General features: G+C 52.4%; 5 protein-coding genes across 5 annotated transcripts; 2 read left to right on the top strand and 3 right to left on the bottom strand.

Annotated features, from left to right (window-relative positions):
* Positions 1-510: 510 nt before the first annotated feature.
* On the bottom strand, positions 511-7,965 carry KRP23_2707 (uncharacterized protein; the record flags this gene model as incomplete). Its single annotated transcript, XM_067887473.1, has 1 exon — positions 511-7,965. The coding sequence occupies one exon, from the start codon at positions 7,963-7,965 to the stop codon at positions 511-513; it is 7,455 nt and encodes a 2,484-aa protein (XP_067750058.1).
* Positions 7,966-9,143: 1,178 nt separating this feature from the next.
* Positions 9,144-10,123, top strand: KRP23_2708 (Rhamnolipids biosynthesis 3-oxoacyl-[acyl-carrier-protein] reductase; the record flags this gene model as incomplete). Its single annotated transcript, XM_067887474.1, has 3 exons — positions 9,144-9,347; positions 9,412-9,550; positions 9,627-10,123. The coding sequence occupies 3 exons, from the start codon at positions 9,144-9,146 to the stop codon at positions 10,121-10,123; spliced, it is 840 nt and encodes a 279-aa protein (XP_067750059.1).
* Positions 10,124-10,790: 667 nt separating this feature from the next.
* Positions 10,791-11,192, bottom strand: KRP23_2709 (uncharacterized protein; the record flags this gene model as incomplete). Its single annotated transcript, XM_067887475.1, has 1 exon — positions 10,791-11,192. The coding sequence occupies one exon, from the start codon at positions 11,190-11,192 to the stop codon at positions 10,791-10,793; it is 402 nt and encodes a 133-aa protein (XP_067750060.1).
* Positions 11,193-12,331: 1,139 nt separating this feature from the next.
* KRP23_2710 (uncharacterized protein) lies at positions 12,332-12,592 on the top strand (the record flags this gene model as incomplete). The annotated part of the gene is made up of 1 exon (XM_067887476.1): positions 12,332-12,592. One exon carries the CDS (start codon positions 12,332-12,334, stop codon positions 12,590-12,592), a length of 261 nt encoding a protein of 86 aa, XP_067750061.1.
* Positions 12,593-14,470: 1,878 nt separating this feature from the next.
* Positions 14,471-15,169, bottom strand: KRP23_2711 (uncharacterized protein; the record flags this gene model as incomplete). The annotated part of the gene is made up of 1 exon (XM_067887477.1): positions 14,471-15,169. One exon carries the CDS (start codon positions 15,167-15,169, stop codon positions 14,471-14,473), a length of 699 nt encoding a protein of 232 aa, XP_067750062.1.
* Positions 15,170-15,597: the final 428 nt, after the last annotated feature.

Here is a 15,597-nt window from a genome sequence, read left to right on the forward strand (position 1 = left end):
CCCGACGCGCGGTCTGGCAGCTAAACTCGCTCGTCGATTGCAATATTCTCGTGAACGGTATTGCACCGGTACGTCCCGTCCAGACTGACGGAAGGCACTGCGTACGTGATGGAGCAACCTTTTTCGCGGACATGAGTCAGGCGATCCCTGTGCGGGTTGGCCATTTTCATGGCGTCCAAGGCGTGAGTGAATGTTGGGACAGGTGATGGCGGCATGGTCGGCGCTGCGGAGAGTGGCGTTGGTCCGCCCAAGTTGTAGGCGACCATGTGTGTGAAGCCTGAAAATGGTACAACAAACGAAGAAATGTCCTCATTCTCTTTTCTTGTGCGGTTATACCCGTCAGTTATCAGCGTCCTCTCGCCACCGAATTGTCCTAGTACTTTCCACCGTTCTCGAAATCGATTGTCAGGTTATCAATTAACTACAGTCAGAAGCGAGCGCTGTTCGTGGCAGTGCCCACTGGAGTCAATAAAAGGCCGTCAATGTGGTAAAAAGTCTCCGATAAATCTCCTAGCCAAGTGCTTCATCTGCATGTTGTTTAGCGAGAGCTGCGGAGATTTGGAGCTCTGCCGTGCGCTGGAGCTCATCAAAAAGTGCTTTGGGGGCAATCGACAGCTGTCGGCGCACGTCCGCCACCTCCTTGGGGTACATTTCCAACCACGCCAATGCCAGTCCACGATAGTCTCCGGCGCCAGGGACAGCTCTTTGGCCACGGAAGAATTGGTCGTAGATGGCTTTAGCCTTATCTTGGCGACGCTGGGCAATGGTGGCAGCATCTAACGGGATCAACGGGGAACTTCCAATTGCTCGATAGCCTTCCACTGCGCTCCAGAACTTCTTGTCTAGCTCACTCGCGTTTTGCACTGGCTGACGAGTAGAGCCCGCTCGCAACGCCAAGTGACTCAAAGGTGAGGACTCAGTTGTAAGTGGCGTAGGCTGAGAAGGAGTTTTCTTGACTGCTCGACTATGAGCTGGAAGTACTTCGTTTCCGTGATAATTGTGTGTCTCCGTAGTAATAGATTGGTGGTACGTCTGGGGATACAGAGTCGCGTAGGCGTCGTGGACACTTGCTGAAAGTGGCTCGCCGACAAATTCCTGCCAGACCCTCTCCTTCTCGGCCTTTGATACTGGCCCCATCCCTTCGAATCCCGTAGACTCCAGCGAGTTCTCGACAGTTTTCGCCCTGCTAGTCTTTGGGGTCATCCGTGCTCCTTGTAGCGTAAGATCTGCAACAGATAAAGACAGAGGGTCGACTGGCGCACAGTTTCGGTTTGGACGAGCTAGTACACGAGAAGCTCGTGCCGTTCCAGGTAGTTGGGAAGGAGACGAAATTTGCTGTAGGTCTTGCTCGGTAGTTTCGCTTTTACTTGTCGTGCTCAAGGTATTCACGCTGTTTCTTAACCCCATGCCATCCAACTGCAACGGAGACGAAGCAACTGAATGCGTCTCGATGTCTACTGCGCTTTCGAGCTTCACAAAAGGCTTGGGAGGTGGCGGTGAGGAGTTCTCGCTTGGAGACAACTCTGCCACGGACAAGTCGATCCCAATCTCAGGGGGTTCCGGAACGTCCTCCTCTCGCTTTGCAGGTTTGGTGACGACTCTCACCTTGATTGAAGGCGTCAATCGCAATGAGTCTGCCGAGTTGATGTCGATAATATTTATCGTACTGGTCTGCACAGGATGCTGCCCTTCTTTCGGGTATCGCTTGGCTTTTACAACGGTACCCGGTGCTCCAGTGGTGCTGCTTCTGTGGATCATCCTCTTTTGCTTTTTCGCCACAGTAAGTGCTTTCCCTTGGACAGTGAACGCTTCGTTCACATCCTCAGACGGCAGTTCTAACAACTGCTGAGAGCTGTCATCCAACACAAAACGCGTCCTTGGAAGCTCATCATGATCCCGACCATGAGTCTCCGCCTTTGCTACGTGAACACTGCCAACTCGTGGCACAAGTGACCCCTTCTCCCGGTCCATTGAGTTTCGCTGCTCTCCTACAACGGAGACGGGCCTCGACTGAGTGGTAGGAACCACTTGCAGTGGGAAAGCTTCAAGAGTTGTCGTCTCCTCCCATTTGATCAAAGTGCTGGCCGAGTTAACGAGTGAGTCACTTTGAACTGACCGATTTACACCGCCGTGAGTTGGTGGCGATCCAGTCTGCGTCAGTGACTCTGACGTGCTGATCTGAACAACAGGCGATTGAATTGTTGGCTCGGGTATGTCGACTGCCAGCTGCTCCCGTTTTCCATCTTCATGGACTTCCATCAGCTCTTTATCCGCGTCCAGGTTCTCACTGTCGCTGCTGTTTACTTCCACAGCCTCTTCGTCCACTTTCAGCTCCTGCTCCTGCTCCTGCTCCTGCTCTTGGTCTTGAGACTGAGAACTCGAGACAACGTTACCATCTTCCTCTCGAGTGGTTCCACGCCCTGTTGGTACTGCAATCCCGGAACTCGGTCTGCTGCGCATGCTAATCTGAACCACTGGTATGACATACTCCTCTGACACCCCCTTCCCACTTTGAGAGTCGTTTACATGCGCACCCAAGGGAGGCGCAATCGTTTTCAGCAGTAGCTCTGTCCCAGTTTTTGCTGTAGCCTCAAGTGACGTCGAGATAGAATTGGTGTCTGGTGGAAGGCACGACAACGACGACGCACGAGCAAGAAGGCGGCGATTTCCCACCATCGAGCTCAGCCGCTTAGCTTTCTCCTGCTCGTTCACTGGGTTGGAATCTCCAACTTGTAAGGGGCTGGCGGGTTCTTTTCTTTCTGACGGCAACCTAAGTTGAGATACCGGGACTTCTTCCGGTGGTAGCGGAAATTCCGGGGGGACTTGCAAGATCTCTCCTTGGGGTCGACTTCCCGGCCGAAGTTTTCCCTTGGACGTGCTCAATCGATGGGCGTGAGCCAACACTTCCTTGATACTCGGGGCAGAACCATCTGCGAGTCTCACTCCTCCACGCTTCCACATCGCTTCAGTGGTAGCTGCGTCTTGGGGTTGTTTCTGTAGCGGTGCTAAACGGTTTGGTTCGACGTTGTCTTGTATGTGCTCGTCTTTCAAGCAGGATCCATCACCAGCAACGAAGTTTCCGAAGTGAAATCCGGCGCCGTGGATAACTGGTAGCAAACTGTTTTGTGTTGGATCCATGCTGTCATCACTATCGCTGTCGCTGCTACGCTGAAGAGGTTGGTGCATCATCGCACGCCGGAGCTCCTCTTTCTTACGGTTGCGAGGCATTTCATTCGTCTCAAGTACTGGTGCCGTATCCGTTGGTGCTGAATCTGGGATCGCGTTAATGTCCACGATGTGATCAGGAGGCACTTCGAGCTCACCAGTGATCGGGTTCCGCTCATAAATTGTGGACACTGTTTCTATCTTCTTGGTACGGAGCCGTTCACACTCGGCCGCTTGAGCTGCCCGGCGTTCTTCTTCGAAGAGTAATGTAGCACTTGCTGCATACGTTGCGTTCATGACTTCTCCATCCGAGTCGAGCATGTCCACAATTGAGCACCCTCGATGGTACGTCTCGAGGACGCGTCTTGTATTCTTGATACTACTGCGGCGCCGCGACAATCCATCGCTCAACAGAGCTCCAGCGGCGTTTAGTACATGCGCCGTCTTGACACTGTTCCTCCTGGTTGCGTTAAAAACTTCTGCGGTCGGAGCTTGTTCCGTGTCGCTGCCTTCACTGCCGCTGTCGCTCTCTTCGGCGACCGCTTTCTGCATAGCGCTCATGTTCTCTGCGAGCCAACAGCAGCATGAACGGAACAAATTCAATACCAAAAGCCTGTGGACTTTGCCGGCTGCTTCCTTTTGCAGCGGATGTAGTGCGTCTGGCAGCCCTTCCGTCTCCAGTTCTTGGGAACTGTCCACCGTATTCTTTGCCGCACCACGAGTCTCCTCCAGCACGACTCTTGTCTGAAACATGGTCGAGTACCTTGCCATCTCCTCTTTCAAGAACGCTCTGCGCTCTTCGGTCGGCATTGCGGCAACAAATGGCGGTAGCACATCGAGAACTCGAGATGTATCACCCAAACCTTGATCTGGCAGTGTACTCCCGTTCTGTAGCCCCTGCTTGGCATGCTCTAAGCGGGAAACCACAGCTCCAACGTCACTGTGCTTCAGCAAAGACCTGGCCATCCGTAAATGTGCATGCTCCAGAGCCATTCGCGTCGTAGTGATACGCTCCACTCGTCTCGCAGTTTCAAGCAAGGCCTCACGATACTCTCTTTCCCTGTCATCAATCTGGTCTTGGACTCTTTTGATCTTCTTTTCAGCCTTTCGTAGCTTTCGCTTCGTCCGAATTATGAGCGGGTCAATCTCCAGCACAAGCGCTTCCTGTTGAATATCCATTCCATCTTTGCTCTCGTGGCAATCCCTTGACTGGAACTCCTCAAACTCTAGCAGAAATATCTCTCTTCGGAAGAAGAGGTCTGCATCCGCGTCATCCGAAAAGAGTCGAAGCATTCCGACTTCACCTTTTGCAGTCGAGTCGTTTGCCTGAGAGAAGAGTGCAGTCCACGCTCGCTCAGCTCGCTGGATACGCTGATAGAGCGACCACAGCTCATCTTCAGCCGTTGCACAGTCATTTTCAAGTTGACGGGCCTGTAAAAGCACATCATCCACAGCGAATTCCAGCGAGAAGAGCAGTCCCACGAAACTAGGTATGAGCTCTTGCTCACAGGTCTCAGTGTCAAGTGTTGCCGCCAAGAGATAGCGAGCATACGCTTCGTAGCTGCCCGTCTCGCTAGCTCGCGCTCTTTTGATCTGAGAGCGCTCTTCCCACTCCAAATACCGTCGCTCTCGGGCTTCGTGTGGGTTTTCCTTCACCTTCAAAGGCTTTTGAGGAAGACCAGGATGCAACAAGTCGTAGTGTGATACACACACGCGCGTCTTGAGAGCGTTTAAAAACCCACGAGAACGCAATACAGCAGACACAAACGTCGACTCAGGAGCGAACCGAATGTGCTTCTGCCGTAGCCACAGCTCGTCACGCAGCGTACTATGCCACTGGCCGGTTCTCACCTCAGCAGGAATGCGAAGCCCCGCCCCCCACTCTCTCGCCATGAGCGCCACCATACACCACAGCAAGCGGCCATCGTTCTCAGTCTTTTCTTCAACCACCTCACGGTTCAGGGAATTCCGCGAGTGGAAAGCGAAAATGCCTTTAGCTAGCAGGAAGCGCGTGTCTGGGTCAGGGGACAGCTGCACGGGTGAGAGTCCGTGTCGATTCACGCGCTTCAGAGTGGCTGCTCCCTCGCTTAGAAGCAGAGATACAATCTCCAAGCGCCTCTCGGACTCGTCCATCTGTGCTGCTACATGCAGCGCCGTATTCCCGGTTGAGTCATCGACAGCGTTTACCAGGTGTCGAGCCTGTAGAATGGCATTGCGGACCTCCATCACGCTATCACGTGCCAACACGCCGTGGAAGTGTCGAACGGCGTCACCCGAGGTAGATAGCAGCAGCTCTTCCTTGCTCTGGCTCAGACCCTGCAGGGCAGTACTGTCACCGTGCATGTGACTTGGCAAGCCTCCGAAAATTGCGCCTGCATCGGAGAAGCAGCCGTAGAACATCATGGGGAAGAAGACGGAGAGTTCTCGGTAGACATCCCACGCGTCGAGTCGTAGCCGGTCTTCCAAGAAGCCATCGACACGGTCCCATTTTGCTGCCTTCCACGCATCGAAGACCCCCTGAAGAAGGTTTCTCCGCTGTAGACGCGTGCAAAGCGACCGAAGCGTGAGGAACAACTTGCGCTTACGAACGGAATGTGTCCAAGCCTCGAACGTCTTCCAGAGCAGCAGTGAGTCCCGTTCATCTCGCCATATATCAAGCGTACGATGCAGTCGCGAGCGCCATGTCTGACTGTTTTCCAGGCGTGACGCATTCAGTTCCCGTTTGAAGCACGCGTGAAGCTCGACACGCTTCCAGCTTCTCCATGCACAGCGCGTCAGCCATTCTCGATGGCGTTCGCGAAGAGCGTCTTTGAGCGGACGGAGCTTCCGCTTTGCGCTAGCGTAGCGATGGAAGCGTAGCAGGACGCCACGAAGGAGCTTTTTCTCGGAGGCGCTGTCGGCGATCGCTTCACGCCACCCGAGCAGTGCTTTCCGCCGCAGAGTTCCCAAATAATGATCAGAAGCAACAGATAAAACGTGCCGTTCACGGGTGGCTCGACGTGCAAATGCGTGAAGTTTCAGGAAAAAGCGTCGCAAACGTGCGCCTGGAGCCTTCGCTGCAGCCTTGACGCACCGGACTTGGCGCTCCTGGTAGTTGTGCAACCAGATGTCCCAGTGCGGATTCGGCTGTGCAAAAGGGGGCAGCGGCAACCCGAGCCGCTTGCACCGATTGAAGCTGGCCCAGCGAGCCCAGATGTCAAACACCGACAGCATTATTTCGGCGGGCCAACGCTGGCGAGTCCCGAAGGCCATCCGAACAGCACGCTTGAGACACAGCTGGGCGTTGAGCCCGACTCGCTTGTTAGCTTCGTGCACTCGTTTCCACAGGCGGAAAATGTGCTGCACGACCTTCTTGCTCACTTGTTCACGGGCTGCAAGATGCTGAGCTCGTAGCTGATGCACTCGACTGCGTCCTTTGTCCGAGGCAGACTCCACGTCTCCAAACGCGGAGCTCAGAAAGGCACCCAGGAAAGCCGCCTTGCTCGGAGGTGCGACGTCCTTCTTCTTCGCGGCTTCAGCAGCCTTTGCTGCCATACGCTTCGCTCTGTCATCTTCCCAGTCGGAAGTGAACACGAGATTGAGCACCATGCGTGGCAGCTCGGCTTGAGTGGCAGCTTGTCGAAAGAGATGCAGCTCCATCTCCTGCAGTTGGAGAGCTTCAACAACGTCAGTATGCCACGCACTGAAGTACTTTCGCAGGAGCGAGCGCTGGGCCCGGTTGCCTACGCGGTACGTCATCACCCAAAGCTCAAAGACTGCACGCCGATGGCGAGTGCGTCTCTGTCTCCAAGGAAGATATCTCCGCCGACGCATGTGCATTCTCCACGTTGCCTGTAGTTTTACAGCCGCGTAGCCTTGCTTGGCAACCTTGCGATGATGCAGTAAGTAGTGCTCAACCTCAGCATCATCCAGCGCGTCTTCTGCATCTTCACTGTCAACATGAAGGCGAGATAGTGGGCGAAATGTCTGCACTGACGTCGACACTCTCAGCTTGGTTTCGCTGCTCGCGTCGAAATGTGAAGGCAGGTTGGCAACGCTCTTAGCGGCTTGCAAGTTGCTGCGTGCAGGACCCAGTGGGGCTAGAAGCAGATTTTCTCTTGCAACACGTCGTCGTCGTCTTGGCAGTCCTGCTCGAATCTTTGCGCGCGTTGGCGTCGGATCCGCCAACTGCTCCAGATACTCCAGTTTGGTCGTGAAAGCTGCCACTTTTCGCTGCAGAACAGCTTCCAACGCCTCGCGGTCCTCTTCGTCTTTAAGCGCGGCCGCTTCCTTGGACAGCAGAGGCTTCCCCATCTTGTTGCGAGTTGAATTCTCCTGGTTACTCTGATTCATAGCTGCAACAAAAACCGGTTGAACCTCCTCTGCCGGCCCTGAAGTTGCCGGGACGTACCATTCTTTCAGCGTCCGCATCCGATCTCGACTCCGTTTCTGCGATCGCCGCTCGATACGCCGCAGTTCATTGGGATCCGTCAGCCAGGTCTCCATTTCTCGACGACGCGCTTGTCGTTCCGCTTCTCGCGCTGCTTTGCGTCTCAAATCTGCTGAAACCAATTCCTGCCGATCCGCTTTCTCCTTCTCTCGCTTGGCTTTCTCCGAGCGTTTGTGCTTGGCCGCTTTGCGTTCCTGGAACTGACGTTCATAGTTGGAGAGGTAGTCGGAGCGGGTCGAAGCGCTGTCGGTCGAAAGTCGACTGGTATGGGAATTGGAGAAAGACAGGGACGCACGACCAGTAGCGCTGCCGTCGTCGAAGCGGCTGGAAGTGAGGCTGCCTTCCGAGTGGTCACTCCGAACCGTGTCCATTGTTCTCTTGGACGGCGGTCGGTTGGCGATTCACTTACGCGTCCCTCCATGAAACCCATTTTTAACTCATTATTCCCCGAAGAGCGTCATATAGGTACGTAGCCTACAGAGTCCGAAAGGGCTAATGCCTGACCACCTCCAGATAGGCACACGGCGACACTTGCAAATTTTTCTGCTACATCGTGTTTTGAAGCAAACTTGGACGGTGCGCAGTATCGTCGTGCACATTCGTTGCGCAGCTCTCGAGTCGGCGCAGCATTCTCCTTGAGCCTTACGTCCGCTGGAAGGTCCGCAAAGAATAGCATTTTTCAATATGGCGGGTACCTACCTACCTACCTGTAGCTCCTCAGCAACGAACAATTGGCTGTCGGGACTCCTTCAGCGATCTTCTTATTCTTCCTCCTCCTCCTCGCCTCCGCGTGCTGAAGCAGCGAAAACTTGGGGCGTACCCAACAACAACAATTTCGAGAACACCTTCGAATTGTCTGCAGACGCTGGGCTGAGTTCATGAGAGCAATGTCGACGTGCGTACAGGCTGTAGGACAATGCGTGCGGCATTTGACCTGGGAGGCAATTACGTAGGTGGTGTTCAATATGACTGGCAGTGCAGTGCAGAGTTTTAGGTTAAAAATACACAGCTTCCGACTTATTTGCTTGACAGCAAAGCTATTCTCCAATTCCGGAATGAGATCAACACACACAATAATCGTAGTAAACTTACGGATACGTAGGTTCGGCTTCTACCTACTTACAAGTAGTATCAACATTCTACTTACGCGGTAGTAGCAAATAGGGCCAAATCTACTTGAATAAATTAATTCCTCTTATAAAGAGTATCGCTGCAAAGAACACTGGCTAGCATATCATCTGCCCGAAGACGCCTTCTTATGGCACAGAAGCCTCTCTTCATTCATTCAGACCTTCGGTGACAAATTTCATGTCTCAATATGCTCCTCCCCCCCGAAGGAGCCCGATTCGAAAAACGTCTGCCCAGAACGCTGATGCGTCTGAGCTACGTTTCCCTGGTAATTTCCCTGGTAAGTTGTCTATGTAACACACACCATTATATAACTTTGTGTTTCGCACACGATCTTGAAGCTGAGGCTCAACTGTTTACGTTAACGCTAGCTGGCCCAGCCTATCATCGGCTCCACAATTCAATTTGCACAAGTCGCGCAATGAGCTCCCTGAATCTGAGTAAGCTCTTCGACGTGAAGGACAAAGTGGTGGTGATCACGGGCGGCGGCCGCGGGATCGGCAAGATGATGGCGGACGGCTTCGTGCAGAACGGGGCGAAGGTCTACATCGCATCGCGCAGCTTGGAGGCGTGCGAGGCCACAGCCAAGGAGCTCACCGCCAAAGGACCAGGCAAATGCATCCCTGTGAGACACCCTTGTTATTGCGATATTGTGTAGTGCGGCGTTGACTTTTTGTCTTTTTCTCCAGCTGCACGCCAACCTATTGAGCGAGGCTGGATGCAAGGAGCTGGCGCAGCAGATCGCCCAGAAGGAGAGCAAGGTGGACGTGCTCATCAACAACTCGGGGGTCTCTTGGGGCGGAGACTTTGATCAGCACCACGAGGCCGGTACGACGGAAATTCTGAGTGTGAGGGGAGAATGTGGAGCTCACAATTTTGTGACTTTTTGCTGCTTGCTGCTTAGCTTGGAACAAGGTGTTGACGGTGAACGTGACGTCGCCCTTCCACTTGACCAAGTTCCTCTTGCCGCTGCTGGATGCGGCTGCCACGTCGTCGGACGCTGCCCGCGTCATCAATGTGGGCTCGGTGGCTGGTCTCATGCCGCAGCAGATCGACACCATCGCGTACGACACGTCCAAGGCGGCGATCCACCACATGACCCGCGGGCTGGCGGCTAAACTGGCGCGTCGTCCCAATGGAGGTCACATTCTAGTGAATGCAATCGCCCCGGGTTTAGTGCCGTCCAAGATGTCCAAGGGCATTTCGGTCGTCACGGGGTTGGGAATGGATGATCTGGCGACGGGTATCCCGATCCAGCGCTACGGCGAGGACTACGATATGGCTGGACTCGCCATTTTCCTGTCGTCCAAGGCGTCTGGCTGGATCACGGGGATGGTCATCGCCTCGGATGGTGGTCAGGTGTACACGATGGAGACGGGTGTTGGACCGTCAAAGCTTTAGACGGCGACTGGGGCAGAGATGAAAACTGGTGAACGGAGTGTCTTCAAGTACCATCCTTCCCCCTTTGAGTTTGCTGTGAGTCGTGGCAGGTGACTAATCTGCGCTCGTAGTGTGTGCTCGTGGATATACACGATGAGGCTGGACTTATTGAAGCGGCGAAATCTAGGCTCTAGCAACTAACCTACTCGTCGAGACAATGACACGTGCGCCTGATTACCGGATACCTAAGTTGGTCCTTGCCGCTGGTGCGCTCTCGCTTAAGGTTAGCGTTCGGACAAACGCTCACGGTACTACTGTACTCGCGGTGGAGATGCCCTAACACTAGTGTTTGCATACTGTATAGCAAATCTGGCGACATGCTGTCGGTTCTCGATGGCAGGACCTTCGACAATGAAGCGATGTAGTACAGAGGCCCAAGCGGATCAATCAAGCCTCATCAGCTCGCTCGTGTCAATGTATCTACAGAATTCGACGCATTAATGGAGAGGCAGGGCACCACCGTCAATACAAGCTTTCCTCCGATTCCCCGAGTGGAGCCCATCCACGACTAATGAAATTTAGTTCAGTCCAGGATTCAATCTCTTCTCTGAGGTGAGCACTCTCTTCGCCATCCGTTTCTACAGAAACGAGCTGTTGTAGTGCGCTCCAACTCACGCGAGTAAACTTCCTACGAGTACTCCGGGCCGTAGTACTTCTTGTAAGCCATGAGCTTCTTCCACTTGGTGTGCCCCCTGTTGGAGACCCCCCACTCAGTAGCCAATTGTGCGGGTTTCTTGTTGGCCAGCTTCCACACAAGAAACTCCGCCTTCCATTTGACAGCCTTCTTCAGACTCACCACAGCGTCCTTGATGATGAGATCAACATTCACCAAACGCCTTTCTTCGGTGTTGATGTCCTCACTAGCGGCTTCTTCAGTCCTCAACATTCGCTTCGTCTCGACGTTGCTCTGTACACCACTGAGCATTGGCGGAGCCACCTTGGAAGAAGTCTGCTCCGTGACAGCTGACACGGCGTTGGCACTAGCCAAGAGAGTGGCCACAGCGATTAGGACGATGCAGCTTAGACGCATGGACGTTCTTGAGAGGACTTTTGTTGGGATCGGGGTGCGTCGTGGAGAGCAGATTTCAAAGTGAAGGGACTGGGTACTCGGGACTCGGAACTCAAAAAGGCTGGTACAGTAACTGGTCTACGAACAACAAATCTAGTGATCGCCAACACATAACGGTTTCGCTGCTTGTGGTGTACACAGAACATGTGACACGGCTCACGTTTTTCCTGTCGACCAAACTCGCTCTACATCAGCAGTCCGCAATTAACGCGAAGGAACTGCCAACATTTTCGTCGGACCTGCAGATACAGCCATCCCTTACAGTATCCACCTCTTCCTATTAATACCCCTATATATCCGATGAATGAGACTCCATAAAAACCAGTCATTTGATAGTACCATATCTAATCCCTCTGAAATCGCTTCAAAAATCCTGCTACGGCTACTGAGAGGGGCCGGTTCGTCAATATTGTGCCAGTTGGGCGCCGCGTTAACAACACTATACCACTCCGTCCCATATCACTTGTCCTCTTTTGCAAACGCGGCTCGGGATTTGCCAAAATAGCACGGAAACGACTGTGATTGGGCTTAAATAAGAGCTGGCGTCGGATCCATTCGATTGGCGTTCAGAGCTCCACGAGGGCATCCGTATTGATGCCTTGATTAGAGTGCTTTAGGCGTCCAAATAGCGAGAAACCATCTAGTATATCCCCTATCCTCTCTCACAACCAAATTTGACCGCCGCGAACCAGCCCACAAGTCACCAGCATGACGAACGAGCAGCCTAAAACAAGAGAGCTAACCCTAAAGGAGCCCCAGCAGGCGTTGAGTGCAAATCTAGCACGTGTTCATGTGGGGAAGCCTCCCTGAAGGATATCGCCGGCTTCTTCGGTGTGTACAAAAGAACAATTGTGCGGCTGTGGAAGCGTGCCACAGACAATGTTGTCCAACACGGTATCTACAGGCCGCCGTTGTTGAAGCATCGCTCCTGTGGAAGACCTCGGGATCTGGCGGTTATGCTTGAGCGCCTCCGCCACGTTGACCTCTAACGACGGACGACGATTCGTGCAGCGGCGGTAGCTTGTGGGGTGCCATCGACGACGCTTTTCCGCCGTCTAAAGCAGAGCAAGCTGCGCTCCTGCACAAGCGTGACCCGCCCGATGCTCACGGCATATAACTTGAGAGCCCGCATCAAGTTCTGCCTCGGCCACGAGGACACGTCCGTCAACAAGTACCGCGACATGATGGACATGATCCACGTGGACGAGAAGTACTTCTTCCTTTTGGTTGTGAAGCGGCGCTCCATCATGCTTCACGACGAGCCTGAACCTGCTCGTAAGCTTAAGAGTAAGTGGCACATTACGAAAGTAATGATGCTGGTGGCCGTGGCCCGCCCGCGATACAATGCGGCAGGCGAGTGAATTTCGAGGGGAAGTTGTGGGAAATGGACGTTTGTAGAGCACACACTAGCGCAGAGGACCAGCCGCAACCGAGTTGCAAGGACGTCATTAGTCAAGTCCATTGAAGCTACGAAGGAAAACTACCGTGGAATGCTCATCGGCAAGCTTCTGCCTGCGATCAAGTCAAAATGACCGGGGGAAGGAAGAGGTTTGTGGATTACGGTTCAGCAAGGTAATACCTCCCCCCATATCGATCCCAAGGGCCCAGAGTTGTGCGCCGCTATCGATGCACTTGATGCTAACGTTACACTAAAGTTTCAACCGCCGAATAGCCCTGACATGAACTGCTTAGACCTCGGTGCGTTTAACGCTATCCAAGCCCGGCAACAACTGCGCTCGGCTCGCACCGTAGAAGATCTGGTGAACGCCACGACCGAGGCGTACTGGGAATTGCCGGAGGAGACCCTGAACAACATCTTCCTCTCGCCCCAGTGTGTAATGGAGTCCTGTATTCGAGAACACGGAGTGAACATCTACAAGCTCGCGCACATGGGGAAAGACAAGCTTCCCCGGGAGGGAAGACTTCCTTTAAGTATCCCCTGCTCTGACTACACTATCTCGGTTACACGTGCGTTAGATAGCGTCACATCCTCCTCCTATAGTTAATCTAAGTATAAAAAGAGGACAAGTAATCTTAAACAAACCAATTGTTGAAGTGGACAAGTGTTCTGGAACGGAGTGGTATACTGCAAATTTTCTTGACGGCGCTCCTTCGCAGGCTCATAATGATAATCACCAGTCCAACCACAACAACAATCAAGAAAGCGTGCACAACTGTTCAATTCCACCATGCTCTGCGCAACAAAATGCTCAAGTCGACACAACTGAAAATGCAGTTAATGAATTTTCTACAATCGTGGACGATGTTGAAGATAAAAATTCAACCGAAGCAAGCATAGCAGCTGCTGCATCCTCTGAATTAAGAGCTTGCTCAGAGATTTTTGATTCTCGTGGCAGCGAAAATGAACCTACCGGCGCTTTCATGACAGGTTTTGAATCGCATTGGGTTCTATCATGGAATGGTTCTATTTGTGCTTTGAAAAAGCATGCTGATTCGACTTTTCAGTTGTTATATAAACGTTCGTCGTACAAATCCACAACTTGTAACAATAAATTGATATCTAACGACGCGTTGGAGGAGGATGCGCGTATCATACCGGTCAATCGCTTCGAATACTACATTTATACGCTTTGCTGCACGCACGGAATTGCACAAAACAAACGAGAAAATGGCAAGCGACACATGAATCGATTTCTAGATTGCAAGGCTCAGGCGAATGAACTTGTCAAACGTTCCCCTACAGGAGACTAGGAGATTTTCGTGAGTCGGAAAGGATCTCACAACCACGTTAGAAATGCATTCATATATCAATTCTATGCGGAGAACAAAAAAATCACAGACCCTGTACTTTTGGCTGACGTAATACACATGGAGGAAGCTGGAGCTTCCATCAAGGGAATTTTTCAGTAATTACGCAAAGAGTCAGGTAAACATTTCTTCTCGCAATATTACTGGCTTTGTATCTTATTTTGTTGTTTGTAGGTAAAGCATGCCATTTGCGAGGTGTACGCAACTTGCTTGCCGCTCTCAAGTGACAAAGACGTGGTGATCAAAGTGATGAAAACGGACAAAGGCTCTCCTAACAGAATTATGCGAGACTGATGGAAATGATGTTGTCATCGTTATCAATGACACAACCAGAGTTGCAGAAACCAGGGCTCCGAATTTACACATTGTTATTGAAACATTGACTTATTGTTGAAGAATAATATTGATTGTTCAGGGAGTGTCAATTTTCAGCACATATTGTTCCATATTGATCAGCTAGACCGCTATGTCTACTCAAGGCTATCGCATTCCTCCTCCCCCTCGACATCTTCCTCTCGCTCACATTTCACTGCCATTAACGTTACCTCGTTAGTTACCTGGTCCCAGTTCATGCGCAAATACAAGATCATTTTTAACGTTTCTGCGCTCATGGACTTCCGCAGATACCCAAGTGTGCACTTGATGGTGGAGAAGAGACGCTCCACCTCGACCGATGTTGCAGTCAACCCCTTGAGATACAAGTAAATGGACATGTCTTCTTCGCGAGCTTGAGCTCGTTTGGCAACCGCCGCTTTGAGATTCGATGAAGTACGCTTTTTCTTGGCAGGTGGTTGTGTTTCTGTTAGCGCGGACTGCCCGGACTGTTTAGATCGCTTTCTCTTCGAAGCGGATGGCCATGAAACTGCAACGCCGGGGGCATTTCGCCCTGAGACATTATTTTCTGACGCAGGGAACTGTCTCAGACGCTGCACTGCGTCCATCTCCTCCCGGTTGAGATTGTGTTCTTGTCCAGTCATTATCTTCACGACCGCAGTTTCAAAAATACATGACTCGACGATCTCGGCATCAGCCTTGAGACGGTGTTTGAGATCTGGAAAGTCATTCAGAACTTCGTCAAAAATGTCACGAGCACCGATGATCGTTAAATCATCGCTCTGAAGACGCTTTGTGGCCCATTCCAGGAGATCCATGTCATCTAGCAGATCCATGATTTTGCAATGCTCTGAGGCTATTGGCAGAAAGTCGACAATCGGGAAGCGCCTGGTGTTATTTCTAGGGGTATCGCTGGGTATGTCACGGTCGACGTGAACATCTCGCTCGATTAAGTACAAAAACGGATGCAGCTGCTTATAGCGCTTTAGGATGCGGTGTAGACCGCTCCATCGTAGCTCGTGCATTGGAACCGGTTTGTGTTTGCATCCGTTACTCCTGAGTCGAGCCACTCTCTTCACCGTCTTGGTCTTACGCATAAGCGTCACCACCTTATCGATGCCTCGCTGTGGTCTTTGACGTGATCTTTGACTGCAAGGTTGAAACGATGGGCCGCGCCGCCGATCATTGGAGCCATGATGCGCCGTGAGATTGCTTTGTGTGTTTCCATGTTGTCGCACACAATCGCTACTAGATTACTCAGGTC

Source organism: Phytophthora ramorum (assembly GCF_020800215.1).
Source record: "Phytophthora ramorum isolate Pr-102 chromosome Unknown Phyram_PR-102_s0002, whole genome shotgun sequence".
In the NCBI taxonomy this organism is placed as follows: domain Eukaryota; phylum Oomycota; class Peronosporomycetes; order Peronosporales; family Peronosporaceae; genus Phytophthora; species Phytophthora ramorum.